A 20,240-nucleotide genomic window follows, 5' to 3' on the forward strand; every position below is an offset into this window, starting at 1 on the left:
TCACATCTCAGTCTGGAGGTCTGTGAATTTTCAGTGCTCCCACAGTGGTGTGATCTGGGGAGAGATCTGTTCACTGCTCTCTTCATCTGACTTCTGCAAGTTCTGATGCATATTTGTTTCTGTTGGCTCCTGTGTGATTGAGTTCATATAGACTGCTGCTAGACTCAGTCTCTCTTAACCCACTGGGAGGTTCTGCAGGTTCAGAGTGACTGAGCTTCTGGGTGCCATTTCGTTTGAGACTTCTGCCCTAGTTACTCTTCCTTTACAGGCTTATGCATGGGGCTAAGGGTTAGAACTGAGTTGCTGCTCTGCTTCTGGGCTCAGAGCCATACAACTGTTTTTAGAACTTGTTCCTTGTTCAGTACACAGACTCCTAACCCTTCTTTTCTGCCCTGGATCTGTGACTCCGAACCAGGTACTAGGAGACAGAGTTGCCAGATGTCACCTATTCTTGCACCCATCACTAGTTTAGGGATCTCTTGGAAGATCTTTATACCTCACTGTTTGCAGCTCTGGTGCTCTGACTTGGCTACCTTTTCATTCATTCCATTTCATTAGGTATTGGAATGCTCCTTTCTCTGCTTCTGTGCCACTTCCACACACACATTCCTGGCAAGCTTCTGCAGACCTCTTTGTCCCCCCTCAGCTGCCTTGGGCTGGAAAAAATTACTATGACTTAGTCTTGGCTTCTCAGTCAGGATTTGGTCTGGCACGTTTTCTAGGTTGTTGTGGGGGAGGTATGTCGAATGAACCAGGTAAACATGCTTCTACTTCCTCTATCATCTTCCCCTGAAATCTTAACCAAAAATCATGATCCCCAAATTAAAAACCTTTGCTTTAATGAGTTATGCCGATCTATTGGAATTCAATATTCCATACTTGCTTAAATTTGTATCTTTTTCCTTTTATTAGATTTTCTTAAAGACTGAAAAATTCTTCATGAATTTGCTTTTGCCTATATAATTTTAAACCAGGCAGTACTTATATACTTTCCTCCTCGTACTTTTGAACTTTTATGATATCTACTACCTCCTATCTTCAGTTGGAAACAATAAAAATTCACATAGATATAGCTATATCTATACCTATCTATCTTAGCCATTTAGTCTTTTTATGTTTTGAGTTTTCTTTTTATCCTAAATTTCATGTCATCTCTTTACTCTGATCCCTTTCACCAAGCTCATAGAGTTTACTGAGTCTTATTTTTAATTCTCTCCAACATGATTCAAGTTTAATTTCTCTTTCCATTTTATTGGTGTTCCTTTGGATTCTCTTTTGTACTCTGTTCTGCTTTTCCTAGGCATCTGGTTTGGTTGTCATCACTTTGCTTTTTTTATGCAATTCCTTTTTTTTCACTGATCCTCTGCAGTAGTTCCTTCTGCCCCTCCCCCATGTCAAGATGTTGCAATTCTTAGATTCCATATTTTAGATTATTAATTGGAAAATTCGAGGACCTTTTCATGAAAATTTGCTTGTGGAAAGCACCATCTGTAATTTATTCCCTTTCGGCATCATTCCTTAGTCATGTCTTTGAGCTCTTAGAGGGAGATGAGAGGTCATTAAAAATCATCATTTTTTCCTGCTTTGTAGGGAAAAAAAAAGTTGGATTGTTTAAATATTCCTGTTATTTTCTTTTAGTGCCTTATATGCTTTAATAATAACATGCTCTTGTTAGGTCTTATAAAGGCTCAATATATGCAGACTTCTCTTTGTTAAGATACATATTTTGTCACCTCTCAGAAAATATCTTATACCTGGATTCTCAATTCCTCTGGGGACTCATACTCTCTATTTTAATGAGTTCTTTGTGCATAGTTTTACCTAGAATTGTTGTCTACAAACTCCATGTAGAGCAGGGTTTAAATTGGTTTCCTTTGAAACTCTATGTATTTTATTTTGTGCATTTAAAGACCCCATTCAGAGAAGTATTCATAGGCTTCACAGACTGGAGAAAGAGGTGACACCAAAAAATGGGAACAACCCCTGGTCTAGAGGACGGTTATCAATCTCAGTTAAGAAAATCACAGGTCACTTTCAGGTTTATTAATAAATTTTATGCAGTTTTGTGGGCATTACTTCTGCTGTGTTTGAGTTTATCTATGAAACACTTTTTGGTTGTACGTTGTCTGCCACTGAGTCTAGCTTAATTAAGTCTAATTTATGTGTCCCAAAGCAAAGTTTATACTTCTCTAATTTTCACTCCTTCCATTTTCCCAGAAAAACAAAACAGCAAATTTCTTTTCCCTAAAATACTTTGTGCAACTGATGTGTTTGCTTAACTGGACTATATTTAAACCTAACATTTTAAAGTTATAAAATTAAATTCATAAATTCACACTTCAGAATATAATTTTTACATTTATGTGAAATGTAAATCAAATCATTTCAAAGACACGTTCATCCCTTTTCCCTTTTTGTATCATGCAAGTTTTCTCTGAACAGTTATTTTTATCATTGAGACTGCAAAAAAAAATGACTTTCAGTCAAATTTCTAAGACACAGAAGTTGATTGTGAACTTTGTATTAAAAGTTGGTGTGTGGCTTTGCCCCATCAAGTGTTGTAATTGACTCCTGTACCCTACTCTTTTTCCTCCTTGGCTTTTTCCTACAGTGACCATGTTGTTCTGAAAGGAAAGGATGAGAGTTTTAGCTTTTGATAAATGAGAGAAAACACTGGCTTAAGGGAAAAAACAGTGATGTTTAGAGCTCTCTAAACTCTAAGCACTGAAGTTTGGGTCTCATAGTCACCTTAAAAAATTTTTTAAAATTATCAAGCATTTATTTTTTCCCCTTCCCACTTCCACATTCACACACTGAAGGAAAAAAGAAAGCAAAAGAAAATTTTGTAACAAATAAACATAATAAAGCAAAAAAACCCCTCCCATATTGGTCATGTATGTATCTCAATTTGCATATTTATTCATTTTTCAGGAGGGTAGGTAGCATGTTTCATCATTGGTCCTCTGTAATCATGGCCGATAATTATGTCTATCTGAGTTCTTGTGTTATCCCTACCTTTCCACTCTTCTCCCTTTAGACATTTTACTTAACTAGGAAGATTCATCCTACATGAAGTTACCAGATCACATTACCTTTGCTCAATATCTGGCTTATGTGCAGATTAATTTTTATGGATCAGTTGGTGATGGAACTTGGTCATATACTTTTCTTGTAGCCTGTAACTATGGGAAAATTTAATGTTAATGTCTCACAACTTATCATGTTTTGACAAAACTTGTTCCTTATTAAAGTATGTGTTTTGAGTCATACGATTTAGAATTTTAATTTTAATTTTCCCACTTCCAACACTGGCCAGATGGTGACAGCAAAACATCATACAATTTGTGTTACTAGGCAATCATAAAAAGATACATACACATGATTGTTAAAATAAATATATCAAAACAAAATATGTAAAACTGTTCCATTAACATAACTAACAGCTGAAATGTAATGTAACAGATCAACACGAATGCTACAACATTTGTTATTATTCTGTTTTGCCTTTAAAGTCTATACAAAATTTATTCTTGTTTTCATTGGAACACAGTTGAGTATCAAGTTGTATCTAATGGAATGAACCCCTACTTATGTAAAGGATGCTTTTACTAATTCTATGTTTACCTTTGGCACAACAGAAATACTGGGTTTAATATGATGCTTGTAATGCAATGACAATTAAAACTTAATGGCAGGGGATTATTGGAAAATGAATAATTACATAAATAAATTTAAAATACTACTAATAAAAAGTTTATAAAAATAATCTAATGGCACATGTCATCCTTTGCTCTTTAGGATTAAGAGAAATACAAAAGGGAAACTGTTGAAGAATTTATTTTCTTCCCTTGCTTCTGTCAAAAAGAAGAATAATTTCAATCACCCATCTTCCTTACTTCTTTGGCTTGTTTGTGTAGGCTTTATGATGTACTAAGGAAGCATTTATGCATTTCAGAGTATATAATCATATTTTAATGTAAGAAAAACTAATCTTAGGATGAATTGTGTAGATGTCAGCTACATTGGAGAATGTGTGTTTTTTCATTTTTCACTATAAACATATAATATGGTGTAAAATGAATTGTATTTATTTATTTGCCTTTTAGAGGGCAATTGGGGTTAAGTAACTTGCCCAAGGTTACATGGCTAGTTTTTTGTGTGGGTGTTAAGTGTCTGAGTCCAGAACTGAACTCGGGTCCTCCTGACTCCAGGGCCAGCGCTTTACTCACTGCGCCACCTAGCCACCCCCAATGTAAAATGAATTTTAGAAGAAAACCAAATAATGTTCTAAACTGTCAAGTGAAAAATAGCACTTAAAGACTGGGAAAAACTGTGATGGGAAATGTAATATGTTTTTATTCCAGAAGTCACAGAGCTAGTCATCATTTGTAGAGTGTTTTGGAGATTTTCTTGAAAGGTAATAATTGGAAACTTTTCCATTTTGAATTTATTTCTACAGTCCCAAACACACTAATACGATATGCAAAAATACTTTAATGGATATCTTTATGTATCAAAAAAAAATGAGTTGAAAGAGTAATAGTAATGGGACAGATGGAAAGAAGATGGTTGAGATTGTGGGAAGGTAGTGGTGGATTAGGGTTTAAAGAATCTCAGATCCCCCAGAAGCACCCTGGTAAAAATGCATAAGAAGGCAGAATTAGAAGGAAAATAAAAGAGAATTATCTATAAACTTCTCTTTTCAATATAAGACAACAGAAAAAAAACTAATAGAATCATATGGTAGTAGCATAATATTTGATAAACTGAAAGACTCTAGCTACTGGGATGAAGACTTACTATTTGACAAAAACTATACATCAATCAGTGTGGCAGAAACCAGGTTTAGACCAATACTTATACCATATACTAAATCATTGTTGTTTGCCTTCATTCTCAAAGAGGACCATGATATCAGGAAGATGAAGCCATGACTTGCAAACAAATTGGATTTAAATGAGGGAGGGCTGTGCAAAATTGCCAGCTTCTCCTCTAGAGACATTTGGGTCCAGTGACAAGATATAAATTAGGATGACTGGAAGTGGCCCTCACTAAATAATTAGTGCCAAATAGATATATGATCTAGAAATGAAAGGTGACATAATAAATTGAAAGAATAAGGAAGACTTTACTTCTTGAATCTATGAATGGGAGAGAGTTTAGGATCAAACAAGGGATAGACAAGATCAAAGAAGACAAAATTAACAATTCTACTTACAGGAAATTTAAAAATTTTTGCATAAACAAGGCCAATGTACTTAAAATTTAGAAGATAAATAGTTACTATTGCTGCTTTGCAGCAACTTTCTCTGTAAAGGGCTTATGGCCAAGATACATAAGGAACTCATCCAAATTTATAAGAACGAGTCATTCCCAGTAGATAAATGGTCAAAAGATATGAACAGAGGCAGTTTTAAAAGGAAGTAATCCAAGCTTTTGAGAAACATGAAAAAATGCTTCAAATTACTAATAATCAGAAATGCAAATTAAAATAGTGCTGAAGTTTTACCTAATGCCAAATGGACAGAGAAATATGATCAAGAAAGGGTAATGACAGATGTTGGAGGGGCTGCAGAAAAATGTACACATTAGTGTACTGTTGGAGCTGTAAGTTGGTCCATCCATTCTGGAAAACTACTTGGAACTGTTCCTCAGAGTCACTAAACTGTTCATACTCTTTGACCCAGAAATACTACTGCTAGACCTATATCCCCAAAGAGATTAGGAAAAGAGGAAAAGGACTTAATAAGCATAAAATTATTTGTAGTAATTCTTTTTGTTAAAGTAACAAAGAACTGGAAGCATTTGGAAAATGGATGAACATATTATGGTTTATGGATATAGTGGAATATTATGTGCTTTAAGAAATGATGTAAGGGATTGGTTCGGAAAGCCCTGAAGTCTTATATAGATTGATGCAGAGGCAACTGCTGAAGTTACTTCTCACTGTTCAATAGATTCCTCTAGAGTGTCACAGAATTTGAGATCAGTTATCAAATTCAACCAATATACCAAAGGAATTCTCATTCTCACATCTGACAAATGGTCATCCAGCTTGATGATCTCCAAGGTCGGGGAGCCAACCACCTCTTGAAACAGTCCATTTCACTTTAAGAGAAATCTAATTGTTAAGAGATTTCCCCCCTGATATCAAGTCTAGATTTGCTACTTTGCAATTTCTACATAATTGCTTTGTTCAGCACTCCAAAACCAAAGAACTGAAGTCACTGCTATAAGCTCTAGTCCTGAACAGGAGGCACCAAAGTGTCTAACCAAGAAGGCAGTAGTTGGCCTACACATCCTAGACTTCCTCAAAGTTCAGCAAGTAGACATGAGCCACCCCTGAATGCCTTAAATAGCTTAGCAATCTATACCAATGATACACCTGCCCACACTTTGTGCACAACAGACACAAGTAAGAAGGAGGGTCACAGGCAAGACCCTATTAAAATGGATAGGGATTAAAAAAATAGGTCCCCAGTATCCCACCTAAGAGTTCAGGAGTATTGGAATTTGGCCTTGACAAAAAGTGCCAATTGAAAAAGTGAAGTTTGAAATAAGAAGAAACAGAAGATGATGTCAGCAATAAAGAAATTTTATGGGTCCAGGGACATCCAAAACACAAATCTAGAAGACAAGATTATAGAAGACTATATTGTCTTCTTCAGCAAATTTCTCCCACTATCATTCTCTCTCTCTCTCTCTCTCTCTCTCTCTCTCTCTCTCTCTCTCTCTGTCAACTCCCTGTCAAATGCCTGCTTCCCTGTTGCCTATAAACACACCTATATCTCTCTATCCTCAAAAAACACCCCTTTAATTCATTCTGCCTTGCTATCACTCCATATCTCTCCTCAATTTTGTGGTTAGACTCCTGGTTCTGTTATGTTTTAATGATCTGAAAAGAAGACATGAAGAGGAGGGGAAAAGAAATATTCTGGGCTGAGGGAAGGAAAGAAAGATGGGGGAAATTATCTCAACTAATGGGAGTGTGCAAGTAGAAGTCTATACCAAAAGAAGAAAGGAGTCACAGGGAGTGGGTGACACTTGAACTTCACTCTTATCTGAACCAGTTACAAAGGGAAAAATGTGCAGGCTCAAGTGTGTGTGCAAGCACACACACAAACACACATCCACATCCACACATTGATATGTATAGAAATACATTTCACTCAACAGGCAGGAGGGAAAGAGGAAGATAAAAGAGAGAATAAATTAATGGAGGGGACTAGTCTTAAGAAAAAAACAAATTCTTAAAGAAGGATCCAGAAGTTTAAAAAGTAGATTAAGAGAATAGAATGGAGAAAAATACACAATTAACAGCCACATTTGGGAATGCCAAAGAGATGAACTTACCCATAAAATGAAAGAGAATAGCAAAATGGATTAGAAACCAGAATTTAAAAATTCAGAGTTTATAAAAAACATACATGAAACAAAAAGATGCACAAAAGTCAAAATAAGAGTCTGAAGCAGTATCTATTAGACTTCAGCTGAAAAAAGAAAGAGGCAGGGGTAGTAATTATGATCTTAGTCAAAGCAACAGCACAAAAAAATATAGATCTAATCAAAAGAGAGAAAAAGGGAAACTATATTTTGCTAATAGATTCCAGAGACAGTGAGTTAATAAATATGTATGTATCAAATGACATGGCATCTTGGTTCTCAAAGGAAATTTAAATGAGTTGCAAGGAGAAATAGATAATAAAACTGTCATATAGTAGGGGGAGGGATCTATTTAACTCTCTAAGATTTAGATAAATTTGACCAAAAAAGGAAGAAAAGAACGAAAGGCCCTAAGTAGAATTTTAGAAAAGTTAGATTTGAGAGCCCTCTGGAGAATACTGAATGGGAAAAGAAAAGAATATATATATTATCAGCTCCACATGACACTTTCACAAAAATGAACTATTTAGGCATAAAATCTCACAAAGGTAGAAAAGCAAAAATATAATGGATATAATATAACAAAACGTGTATTCAACAAAGGGCCTTTGAAAAAAAGATTGAAAATTAATTGGAGGGCATTGACAGACTTACTATGCTTCTTCCAGACTCTAATTTCTTCTTCCTGCCATGAAACCAGAAAATAAGAAGGTGAATTCATCAAACATCCTATAATTGTGCCATTTGTCTAGAATATAACCAGATGAGCCATCTTTTCTGACTTGAAAAAAAATATGTCCAGAAGGAAGCCCAACTTGTTTCTTATAATCTGTTCAACTTTTATAGCATAGTCAATTCAACAAGAATTAAGTTATGATGTGCCAGGAACTGTTCTAGGTGCTGAGATGAATGAAAAGTCTGAAAGATAGAGTTTCTGGGTAATTAATAATCCATTTATTATGACTAGCAAATAATCAATAAATTGAAATTAATGGTTTTCTCAGAAACCAAAGATGAACCTTGGAGGCCATCAAATGATTAAATGCCTTTGAAAAAGAGGTTGTCCCTGACAGTGAAAATCAATTCTTACTGATTAATTATTAAAGAGAGAATGAATATTACAGTGAGAGGTGACCTTATTCTAATGAGGGACTGAGGGATCATGACTCAGATCAAGTCACTCTTGGACAAAGAGATTCTCTTTACCCTTTAATTGGAAATAAGCTCTTTCAGGTGGGGTCCCATCACAAGATTTAGGAGAATTTCTAATTGTCATCCCTCTCCTTCACAAGGACTGGGCTTTGAATGAGGAAATAGAAAGGGAAAAAACCCTGGAATCTCCCCCCTCCATATTAATAATTGGTTTTTAGTCATTGTTTTAGTACTAGTGAATCATAATTGAAAGTCCCTTTTCTCAAGAAGAAACTCCATAGTCCAATTCAGCAGTTTGAGATTTTTATCAAAATAATGAAGAGTCACTGGGAACTACTTTGTGCTTCTCTTTACCAAATAAATCATCTTAGTCTTTTTAAAAATTTTAATTGTGGACTAAATAACTTTATCTTAAGGAATAAAATCATTGGAATAATTCATAATTTCTATTAAATATTACAACAAAAATAAGACAGCATAGCAAAATTTTTGAAATGTGATCAAAGCAGTACTTAGGAGGAAATTTTATTTCTAAACTCTTTCATCAATAAAAGAGAGAAAAAGCAGAGAAATCATTTGGGTGTGCAATTAAAAAAAATTTAGAAAACCAACAAATTAACCCCTCCAGTTAAATGCTTAATATAGGAATTCTGAAAATCAATGGAGAAATTAATAAAATTGGAAACAAAAATGTATTAATTGAATTAATAAATAAAACTAGTTGCTATTTAAAAAAAATAAAACATGGGCTAACATGATTTTTCAAAAGAAAATCATTCTGGAGAGCAATTTGGAACTATGCCCAAAGGGCAATCAAATTGTGCATACACTTTGATTCAGCAGTACCATTAATAGGTTGGTATCCCAAAGAGATCATAAAAAAAGGAAAAAGGACCTATATGTACAAAAATGTTTATAGCAGCTCATTTTGTGATGGCAAAGAAATGGAAATTGAGGGAATGTCCATCAATTGGGTAATAGATGACCAAATTTTGGTATATGAATGTAATGGAATACTATTGTGCTATAAAAAATGATGAGCAGGTGGATTTCAGAAAAATCTGGAAAGACTTATATGAACTTATGGTGAATGAAGTGAGCAGAACCAGGAAAATATCATGCACAATAATAGCAACATTGTATTGATGATCAGCTGTGATGGACTTAGCTCTTCTCAGCAATACAAATGATACAAGACAATTCAAAAAGACTCATCATGGAAAATGCTATCTACATTCAGAGAAAGAGCTATGGAGTCTGAATGTAGATCAAAACATACTGTTTTCACTTTTTTTTTGGTGTGGTTTTCCCCTTTTGTTGTTTCTTCTTTCACAACATGACTAATGTGGAAATATGTTTGATACAATTGCACATGTATAAACTATATCAAATTGCTTGCCATCTTAGGAAGTGGGAGGGAAAGGAGGAAGGGAGGCATAAAAATTTGGAACTCAAAATCTTATAAAAAAGGAATGTTGATAGGAGTGGCTAGGTGGCACAATCAATAGAGCACCGGCCCTGGAGTCAGGAGGACCTGAGTTCAAATCCGGTTTCAGACACTTAACACAAAAAAACTAGCCATGTGACCTTGGGCAAGTCACAACCCCAATTGCCCTACCTTCCCCCTTCCAAAAAGCAAAAAAAAAAAAAAGAATGTTGAAAACTTTCTTTACATGTAATTGGAAAAAATAAAATACTCCTTAAAAAAGAAAATCAGTCGATCAGTATTAATAATGAAAAAGGTGGATTCACAAGGAATAATAAATACAAGAAATTTTTAGAAACCATTTTAATCAATTATATGCCAATAAAAACTTTTAAGAACTATTTTACTCAATTATATGCCAGTAAAACTGACAACCTAAATGAAATGGATGAACATTTAAAAAAAATTTAAATGCCCAGGTTAATTGAGCATGTTCTATTATATTTCAATGATCTTAAAAGAAGAAAGGGAAGGAAAGGGAAGAGAAACACACTGAGGCAGAGGTAGGAGAGAAAGGATGGGGAATATTATCTTATAATTGATATGTGCACTCTTTACAAGCAAGGAGGGAAGGTTGGGAGAGAGCTGGTGACACTCATCTGAACTGGTCAAAGAAGGAAAGAATATATACATATAGAAACACACCTTTGTTGATCAGAGAAATGGGGAAGGGAGGATAAAAGAGTATAAATTAAGGGACAGAATAGTCTGAAGCAAAACAAACTCTTAAAAAGGGAAACAGGACAAAAAGGTGTAAAATAGAAAGTTAACCTCCCCAAAATAACCAAGAAATGAAAGATTTGAATAGAATTTTAGAAAACCTTAGATATGAGAGACCTTTGGAGATTATTGAATGGGAATAGAAAGGAGTATACATGTTTCTTTGATAACCTTCTCAAAAATTATAAATATTCGAGAGAAATCAAAGTGCTAAGGGTGATGTGAAGTGGTACTTTGTTTTAAGCTCCTTTTGCTTTATATTTGAAGGTCTTTCTCCTAACCACTTGCAGTATTTGTAGTTTATAATTAGATTTGTTCAATTTAACCACTATATGTTTTGAAGTTTGCAGCCCAGGATTTTCTCTGGAGGTGGTATATGGATCATTTTGATTGGCACTTTATGAACACTTTTCAGTGTTCATAAGTTCTGGGTATTTCCTACATTCAGGTTTTTGTCTTGGTGTTTTCTTCTGGGAGACACAACTCTTAAATTGTCCCTATATATTTGGTCTGCAATTGGTTCTGGTGATATAAAAATCATATTTTTTTTTAACGCTATTGCTTTTTAAAAGCTTCTCTTTTCCAGATTTTCATTCACCACTGTGTATTTACTTTCCCTGTCAGTCCTCTCTTTTCTTTTTTTGGGAGAGACTTCCCATTAGAGATTCAAAATTTTTATTTTGCCAATTATTTCTGCTATGTAAGCCATAAATTCTGCTTTCATTATTTTTATTTTTCTCTTGAACCATTCCTAACTATCCTGCTCTGGCTTTTTGTTTTCTTGGGAATCTGCAGAGTTCTTTGCTTCAAGAGGTGTTGATTTATTTTCCTCTATCTTGATATATTCAGTCAGGGATATTGTGGCAGAGACTGCAGCAGCCAGGGAATTGCTGAGTGGATCTTAGAGTACAGGCCCTGAGTTCTGATTTGGGTCCCTGTCAGAGTTGGTAGAGATGGGGGAGAACCTTGTTGAGAAGTGCTGAGTGAGCATAGTAAAGAGTAGACATCAGCCTTCTTTACTGTTAATTCATTGGGTTGTTACTTCATTAAATTCCTTGGTATTTTAGCCTATAGAGAGAGAGACAGCTCAATTAACATCTGATTCCAGATACAGTGCTCTACCCATGAAACCTACCTGCTTCTAGGTAACTTCTCCTTGTACTTTGTCATATTTTGTCTTGCTCCTTGCTCATACATTTATCATATCATATCATATCATGTAGTGTAAGTATCTGTATTATTCTCCTTCTATAATGTAACTCCATGAGGGTATGGACTGGGATTTAAATAAATTTTCTATTTCCCTCTATTCAACTAGCACAATGATAGTCCTCTGTAAACAGAAAGCACTTAATGTTTTTTAAATAAATGTTCCTAACTTTTCTACAGATAACACTTAATAGGTGAACTCTTATTTTAAATAACTTTACTATTTAACTTAGAAATATAATGTAATCTTTATTAGATTTAGTACTTTGCTATTTAACTTTAAAGGTTTGACAAGATTTTAAATTTAATTTCAGTTTGATTGAAACTGTTATGTCATGACAAAATCAATCAGTTTGTTCTGCCAGAAGGGATAAAATCATATGAACTTTTAGAATACAATGAAAGGAAGAAATCTTCTTTCCACCCCCAGGTTGGGGATGGTGGTTCTGAATTACTTTCTCAGCTCAGGAAAAAAAAAAAAAGACTTTCTCTCTTAGGTCTTGTTTATAGCCAAATGAGAGACTGAACTCAGTAATTGCTACTGGACTTTATTAATTACTAAACTTCATTATCACTAGTCATAGAACCTCAATTAGTTACAGCCCTGCCCTTATTTTACAGGCAAGGAAACTGAGGTTTATAATTGAAGAAGTGCTTTGACCAAGTTTGCAGTGATTTAAGGGATGGCTCAGGAACTTCATGTTCCTGACTTAAAGCCCAGTTCTCTTGCCAGTAGATAAAACCTTCCTCCCACACAAAGACAGATTGGTACCATGTGGAGAATTCTTTAGCTGTTGTCACTTAAGAGAGCAAGCATTTCCTCAATTCCAATTAAAAATCAACTAGAAAACAATTAACTAACCAGTGTTTGCCACTTTTAGGCAGATTCCTTTGTCATTGCCACAAGACCAAGCCAAGTTATAACTTTTTTTTCTACTCTATTTATACTATATAACATCTGTTGTTGTTGTTGTTGTTTTTAATCATTATTCCATTACTTTTGGGCTCTTTCCAAATTGCAGTATTACTGCTCATAGGCACCATATTCTGTTTTCTCTATAAACCCTGCTTATAAATAGCTGTATGAGATAAGAAGCAGCAATGGTTGTTTCAGATTTATGCCATACAACCACAGAATGTTAGAGCTGGAAGAGATTTCTATTTTGATACTTTCCTTAATAAAGCACTTTGAAATCTTTGTATAGAAGGGTATTGTAACAAGACAAGTATTCTTGTGATCAAATTTAACATGTAACCATTCTAAAATTCTAATTGCAGATTTAAATATAATGTAAACACTGTATTTTACATATTTATTAATATCTTTCATTCCTACTGTAACTGTAGTTTATTTCTAAACTTTTAAACTCGCAAAGGTCAGAGTTCTCCAAGTAACCTTGCATAGCATTACTCACATGTGTACACTTTAATATTTATGTGAAAATAATTCTAATTTTTCACACAAATAAAGTCAAATCTAAGCAACTGGGGGAAAATTGCTCCTGGGTAGACTGAGTCAATATAATAAAAATGACAATTCTACCTAAATTAAATTTATTTATTCAGTGCCATACCAATCAAACTATCAAAAATATTTTATAGAACTAGAAAAATATTAACAAAATGTATCTGGAAGAACAAAAGTTCAAGGATATAGAGGGAATCAAAGAAAAAAAAGTGAAGGAAGGTGGTCTAGCAATACCAGCTCTCAAACTCTATTATAAAGTGGTAATTGTAGAAAAAAAATATGGTACTGTTTAAGAAATAGAGTTTTGGATCAATAGATTAGGTACAAATTATATCATAGTAAATAACTGTAGTAGTCTGGTATATGAAACTCAAAGATCCAAGTTTTTGGAACAAGAACTCATTATTTGACAAAAACTGCTAGGAAAACTGGAAAACAGTATGGCAAAAATTAGGTATAGACCAACATCTTACACAGTATACAAAATGGTTACATGATTTACATATAAAGGGTGATATCATAAGCAAGTTAGGAGAGCATGGAATAGTTTATCAGTCAGATCTATGGATAAGGGAAGAATTTATGACCAAACAAGAGATAGCATTACAAAATGTAAAACAGATCATTTTGATCATATAAAATTAAAATTTTTTTGCACAAACAAAACCAATCAACAAAATTAAAAGGAAAGCAGAAAACTGGGGATAAAATTTTGCAACAATATCACTGATTCTCAAACACATGGAAAATTGAGTCTAATTTATAAAACAAGTCATGCCCTAATTAATAAATGGTCAAAGGATACGAACAGGCAGTTTTCAGACAAAGAAGTCAAATGAATCTACCTGTAGTCATATGAAAAAATGCTCTAGTTCACTATTGATTAGAGAAATATAAATTAAAACAACTCTGAGGTATCACCTCACACTTATCAGATTGGCTAATATGACAAAAAAAGAAAATGATGGATGTGGGAGGCCATATGGGAAAACTGGGACAGTTATGCACTGTTGGTAGAGTTGTGAACTGATGTTCATTTTGAAGAACAATTTGGAACCAAGCCCAAAGGGCTATAAGACTGTGCATAATCTTAGATCCAGAAATACCACTGCTGGGTCTATATCCCAAGTATATAAAAAGGGGGGATGGTAAGGATCTATCTGCACAAAAATATTTATAACAACTCTTTTTGAAGGGATGCCCATCAGTTGGGGAATGACTAAACAAGCTTTGGTATATAATTGTAATGGAAATATTATTGTGCTATAAGAAACGATAAGCAGGCAAATTTCAGAAAAACCTGGAAAGACTTACATGAATTGATGCTGAGTAAGTGAGCAGAACCACAAGAACATTATATGTAGTAATAGTAATATTGTTAAATGAAGAACTGTGAATGACTTGGCTATTCTCAGTAATACAGTGACCCAAGAAAATCCCAAAGGACTAATGAGGAAGCATATTATCTGTCTTCAGAGAAATAATTTATATTGTTTGAATGAGGACTAAAGGATCCTATTTTTAACTTTCATCTTATTTCTTTTGAGTCTTATACCAAATGACTAATATGGAAATGTTTTATATGATCACACATGTATAACCTATATCTGATTGCATACCTTCTCAGGGAAGGGAAGGAGAGGGAGAAAGGGAGGAATAGAATGAACTCAAAACTTTTTTTTTTAATTTTTAAAAATCGGGGCGGCTAGGTGGCACAGTAAATAGAGCACCAGCCTTGGAATCAGGAGGACCTGAGTTCAAATTTGACCTCAGACACTTAACACAAAACTGGCCATGTGACCTTGGGCAAGTCACTTAATCCCAATTGCCCTACCTTCCCCCCTCCAAAAAATTTTTTTAAAATTGTTTTAACATGTAGTTGGGGAAAGAATAAAATATATTTTAAAAAATAATTCTAATGAATGATGATTTTTATGAAAGTACTTCTTTTAAAAATATATGGATGACAATGTGGCATTTTTATTGAGCAATATTTATATTAAAAGCTTTCTCATTCACTCAAAGTAATTATTGTATAGGTTTACAATACAATATACAATTATTTTACAATGTAATGTGCAGTAGAAATCATAGATCTGCTCCATCCAAAATTACTACTATACAGTAGTATTACTGTATGTTAATTTTCTTCAATAAACATTTATTAAGCACCTACAATGTGTAAGGTATTATGCTGGATGTGGAAAAACAAGAGTAACAATGAAACAGTCTTTGACCTTAAGTAGCTTGCATTCTTTTTTAAAAAAAATTTATATTTTCCCCCAATTACATGAAAAACAATTTAAACATTTTTTTTTCAAATTTTGAGTTCCAAATTCCCTCCATTCCCTGCTATTCTCCCCTTCCCCCAATGAAAAGGCAAGCAATTTAACATAAATTATACATATGTAGTCATGCAAAACACATTTCCTTGTAAGTCATGCTGTGAAAGAAAACAGAGACAAAAAAAATCCCCCCAAATAAAGAAAAAGTGTCTTTGATCAAGCAGCTTACAGTCTACTGGGGGGTATACAATATCAGTCAATCAGCAAGCATTCATTAAGTACTTATACATATAGGGCAGAAGTTACATTCTAAGTAGGAAGGAAACATATGCCTAAAACGATATATCCCAGATAAATTCAAAGTAAATGGAATGGAGCTTTAGAGTAGAGGGCACTAGAAGCTGGGAGGATTTGGAAAGGCTTCCTTGAAGAGATGTTGGCTAAGGATAAATTGAATGAGAGAGAGCATTAATTTCCAGGGCATTAGGGAAGGCTAAACAGACAAGGTGGCACCCACTATCGATCCTTGAAGTAACGTATGAATCCTGAGTGGTAGAAATACAAAGGAATTTGTGTGAATACTCAGAGGAAAAAAGGAGTACTGCATTTGGGGCACTTTGCCTAGAACACTGAATTTTTTGAAAGAGAGCAGCACAAAATAAGACTGGATTAGAGAACTTTGTTACATGTATAACCCATGGCCTATCATTCCAGCCTCAAATCTTATATAGAACAATAAGTCGATCAATAAATATTAAGTGCCTCCTAGGTACCAAGCACCTGCTAACCACTGAAGATGAAGAGAATGACAAAAGGCAGTCTCTGCCCTTGGAGTGCTCACATTCTAATGGGGGAAACAACATACAGACAACTATGTACAAACAAGTCTTGGACAAGATAAATAGAGAATGATCAACAGAGGAAAAGCACTAGAATTAAGAGAGATTGGGAATGACTTCTGTGGAAGGGGAAAGTTTTAACTGCTACTTACAGGTTGACAGGAGCTAGAAATGAGGAAGGAGAGCATTCTAGTCATGAGAGAGAGCTAGAGAAAATGCCCCAAAAGAGGAAATAGAGCGTCTTGTTTGAGAAATGTCAAGGAGGCCAGTATCTCTGGGTGGAAGAGTCCATGTTGGGGGTGTAAGAAGACTGGAGAGGTGTGTAGGGTAGGAGAAGGCTGGATTATGAAGGGCTATGAAGGCCAGAGTTGCAGGGGATGACAGTATCAAAGGAGAGAAGAGGGCATATTTAAAAGATGTCACAAAGACAAAATCGACAAGCCTTGGCAACAGATTGGATACTGGGGGAGTGAGAGAGAGTGAAGGATGATACCAAGATTACAACCAGAGACTAGGGGTCGGGGGAGGGGTGGAAGGTATACTCAACAGGAAAAGGAAGACGAGGACTAGGAAGGATGACAAATTACCTTGTGTTTACTTTGTACATATTTTGCCTTTATTTATATTTATGCATATAGTTCCCACTAATAGAATATATGCTGGGTTTTGGTTTTTGTTTTTGTTTTTTAACCAGGGACTATTTCATCCCTGTTATCTAGCATGGTCCAAAGTAGATGCTTAATAAATATTTTTTGATTGATAAGGTAGGTTGAAGCCTACCTTAATAAAAACCTGTGTGATAGGATTTCACATAATATTTGGAAAATATGTTTAGTAGAATGGAATGGTCCAATTATAATCTTTCTTAATTTTTGCTGAATTTTTTCTTGATTTTTTAAGAATTAAGATGCCCCTACCATATTTTCATATTATATCACATATTTCCCTGCCTTTATAGTTTTCCATCTTTTGAAAACTGGACATGATATGACCATTTTATTCCCTTTGATATAAATTACATAAATTATTCCTTCTCTTCAAAGTAACTGACATACTAGGGGTGGCCAGGTAGCACAGCAAGTAAAGAGCACTGGCTCCAGTGTTGGGATGACCTGGGGATCAAATCCGGGCTCAGATACTTAGCACCACACCCAGAAATAACTGGTCATGTAACTTTGAGCCAGTTACTTAACCCCGATTGCTTTAAAAAAAAAAAGGAACTGACATACTTCTATCACTAAAACACATTGTTTCCTTATACCTAGGGGGAAAAAGCTTATTAATAAATACTAAATTTTTAGCCATGTAGAACATTAACACTTGGTTTTGATTGGCACTTTAATTTAAATAAAATGAAACCCACACTTTCAGACTTCTTGAATTCACATATTCTCTGGTATAAATTCTCATATTACTTGGCATAGATTTGCTAATAGAGATTAACATGTCCTAAATCTATGCATAAAAAGCAAAATACAACTAATTAGCATAACATACTATACATTAAAACCTGACATTCAGATAATGAGAACTATACTATACCACAGATTTAAAAGACCAGATTGCTTAATCAGAACATAAATCAAGAGAGACAACCATATACTGAAAGCCAATGCACCAAGAAGGAGATTCAGGAAGATATGAAATCTTCTTTCATATCATTCATTTCATCTTCCCTTCTATAGCATTGGTCATCAGATGCAGAAATCTGAAGCAAGAAAGATTTTCCTAAGTAGTTTTACAATATTTTTTTCAAGAAATATTTTTTTGGTCTTACTACGTAATTTCTTTTGAAGGGACAATGTCTGGAAAAACATATTTGTAGAGAACGGATGTTAACCATCATGTTTTCTTCCCCTCTTGCTTTAGTATCTTTATGCCATGTATATTGCTCCTTCGGCTGCCCTTGATATTGGATTAGAACAGAAAAAGAAAAAAGAGATTTATATGAAAATAGACCCACCATTTGAAGATCTTTTTGATGCAGCAGAAGAATACATCCTTCTCCTCCTTCTTGAACCCTGGTTACAGATGGTGAAATCAGATCAAAACAATTATGGACAGGTATTGTGGCACTCTACTTTTGCTTGGGCTGTCTTGGAGATTTCCTTTTTACTTGTTTATTGCAAAATTAATAATAAGTAATTTGGTCAGTATCTCGGTAGAGAAATAACTGAACCATGTCTCTTAGGGCAGTACATGATTGATACCGGGTTGGAACTTCAAGTCAATATTTGACCATTGCTCAAAACTGGGGGGGAGGGGTATTGATGACAACAGGGGAAAAGTACTTACCAAACTTTATCTCCACTTCCCTCCCCCTCCAAATCTCGCTTCTACATGGGTTATTATATACAGCTTGTGTCACAATAAAATATTTAATTTTTTAATTTAATGTTTTCTTTATAAACACCAGAAGACAGAGAGCTGAATTTTGTTTTCCTGTAAACAAGTAAGCTGTTATGCCCTCATCTTGTCCCTTCTTCCTGTTTCAAAGCAATATTCTATATGGATTAATTAATTAATTCCATTTAGTTTTATGCCATATGAATTATAATAAATATTAAACCCATAGAAAATATCAATTTTCCACATGCACTATGAAAAGTAGAGCCTATGATTGCCCTGCTGTCATTTTAAAGCACATCTAGAAGTTTATTAAGTCAGAATGCTTGGCTTTGATACGTTTTATCTCTTAAGCATGTTGCTTTCCCTCTGAAATTGTCTCCAGTTTACCTTGTGTAGATCTTATTTGTAGGTAAGTGTCTGCATGTTGCCTCCTACCTTAAATTGTGAGCTCCTTGATATCAGGAACTGTCTTTTGTCCTTCTTTGTATTCCCAATGCTTAGCACAGTGCCTGACACTTAAGAGACACTCAGTAAATGCTAGCTAATCAACTGACCTCTTTTATCATAAAAAAGGTCATTCTGAGTCAGCATTTAAACCTATTATTATTGATGAATGAAGTCTGGACTTTTTAGAATCTAGAAATGTCTAAAATAATGATATTTTGTCGAGGCATCATGATACAATAGAAAAAGAATCATCTCAGGAACAAGAAATAGAGAAGTCAAACAAGGTAGCCTCAGGAAAGAGAAATTGAACAAACCATAAATGAACTAATTCTCAAAGAAAAAAAATCCTTAGCCATATAGATTTACAAGTGAGTTCTATCAAGCATTCAAAGAATAATTCCAATATTATATAAACTGTTTGCAAAAAAAGCAGGAGGGCAAGGGAGTGGGGAAGGAATCCTATGAAGGAATTCTTTCTATGACACAAATACTGTCTTCATACCTAAACCCAGGGAAAGTCAAAACAGAGGAAGAAAAATCCAGGTCATTATCCCTAATGAACATAAATACAAATTTTAAAGATAAAATATTAGCAAAAGGATTATAGCAACTCATCTAAAATACACTGGGTGTCTAGGTGGCTCAGTGAATAGAGCACCAGCCCTGGAGTCAGGAGACCTGAGTTCAAATCCAACCTCAGACACTTGACACACTTACTAGCAATGTGACTTTGGGCAAGTCACTTAACCCCAATTGCCCTCCAAAAAAAATATCAATACACTATGACTAAATTGGATTTATTCCAGGAATTCAAGGTTGATTCAAGACTAGGAAAACTATAAACCTAATAGACCATGTTAATTAGAGGAAAAACAAAAAATCATATCATTATGTCAATGGAT

The 20,240-nt window shown here is 34.4% G+C and overlaps 1 protein-coding gene across 1 annotated transcript in view; it reads left to right on the plus strand.

The window, feature by feature from the left end:
- The window catches only part of RGS22 (regulator of G protein signaling 22), a 183,483-nt gene that overhangs the window by 104,805 nt on the left and 58,438 nt on the right, over positions 1-20,240 (plus strand). Inside the window, exon 15 of the mRNA XM_069081333.1 lies at positions 18,412-18,606. Within this exon, the coding sequence (XP_068937434.1) occupies positions 18,412-18,606 (195 nt within the window). The remainder of the gene's footprint in view (positions 1-18,411; positions 18,607-20,240) is intronic.

The sequence above is a fragment of the Petaurus breviceps genome, unplaced genomic scaffold (assembly GCF_028583685.1).
Source record: "Petaurus breviceps papuanus isolate PSGF00001 unplaced genomic scaffold, PetGlider_PUasm1.0 98, whole genome shotgun sequence".
NCBI lineage: Eukaryota > Metazoa > Chordata > Mammalia > Diprotodontia > Petauridae > Petaurus > Petaurus breviceps.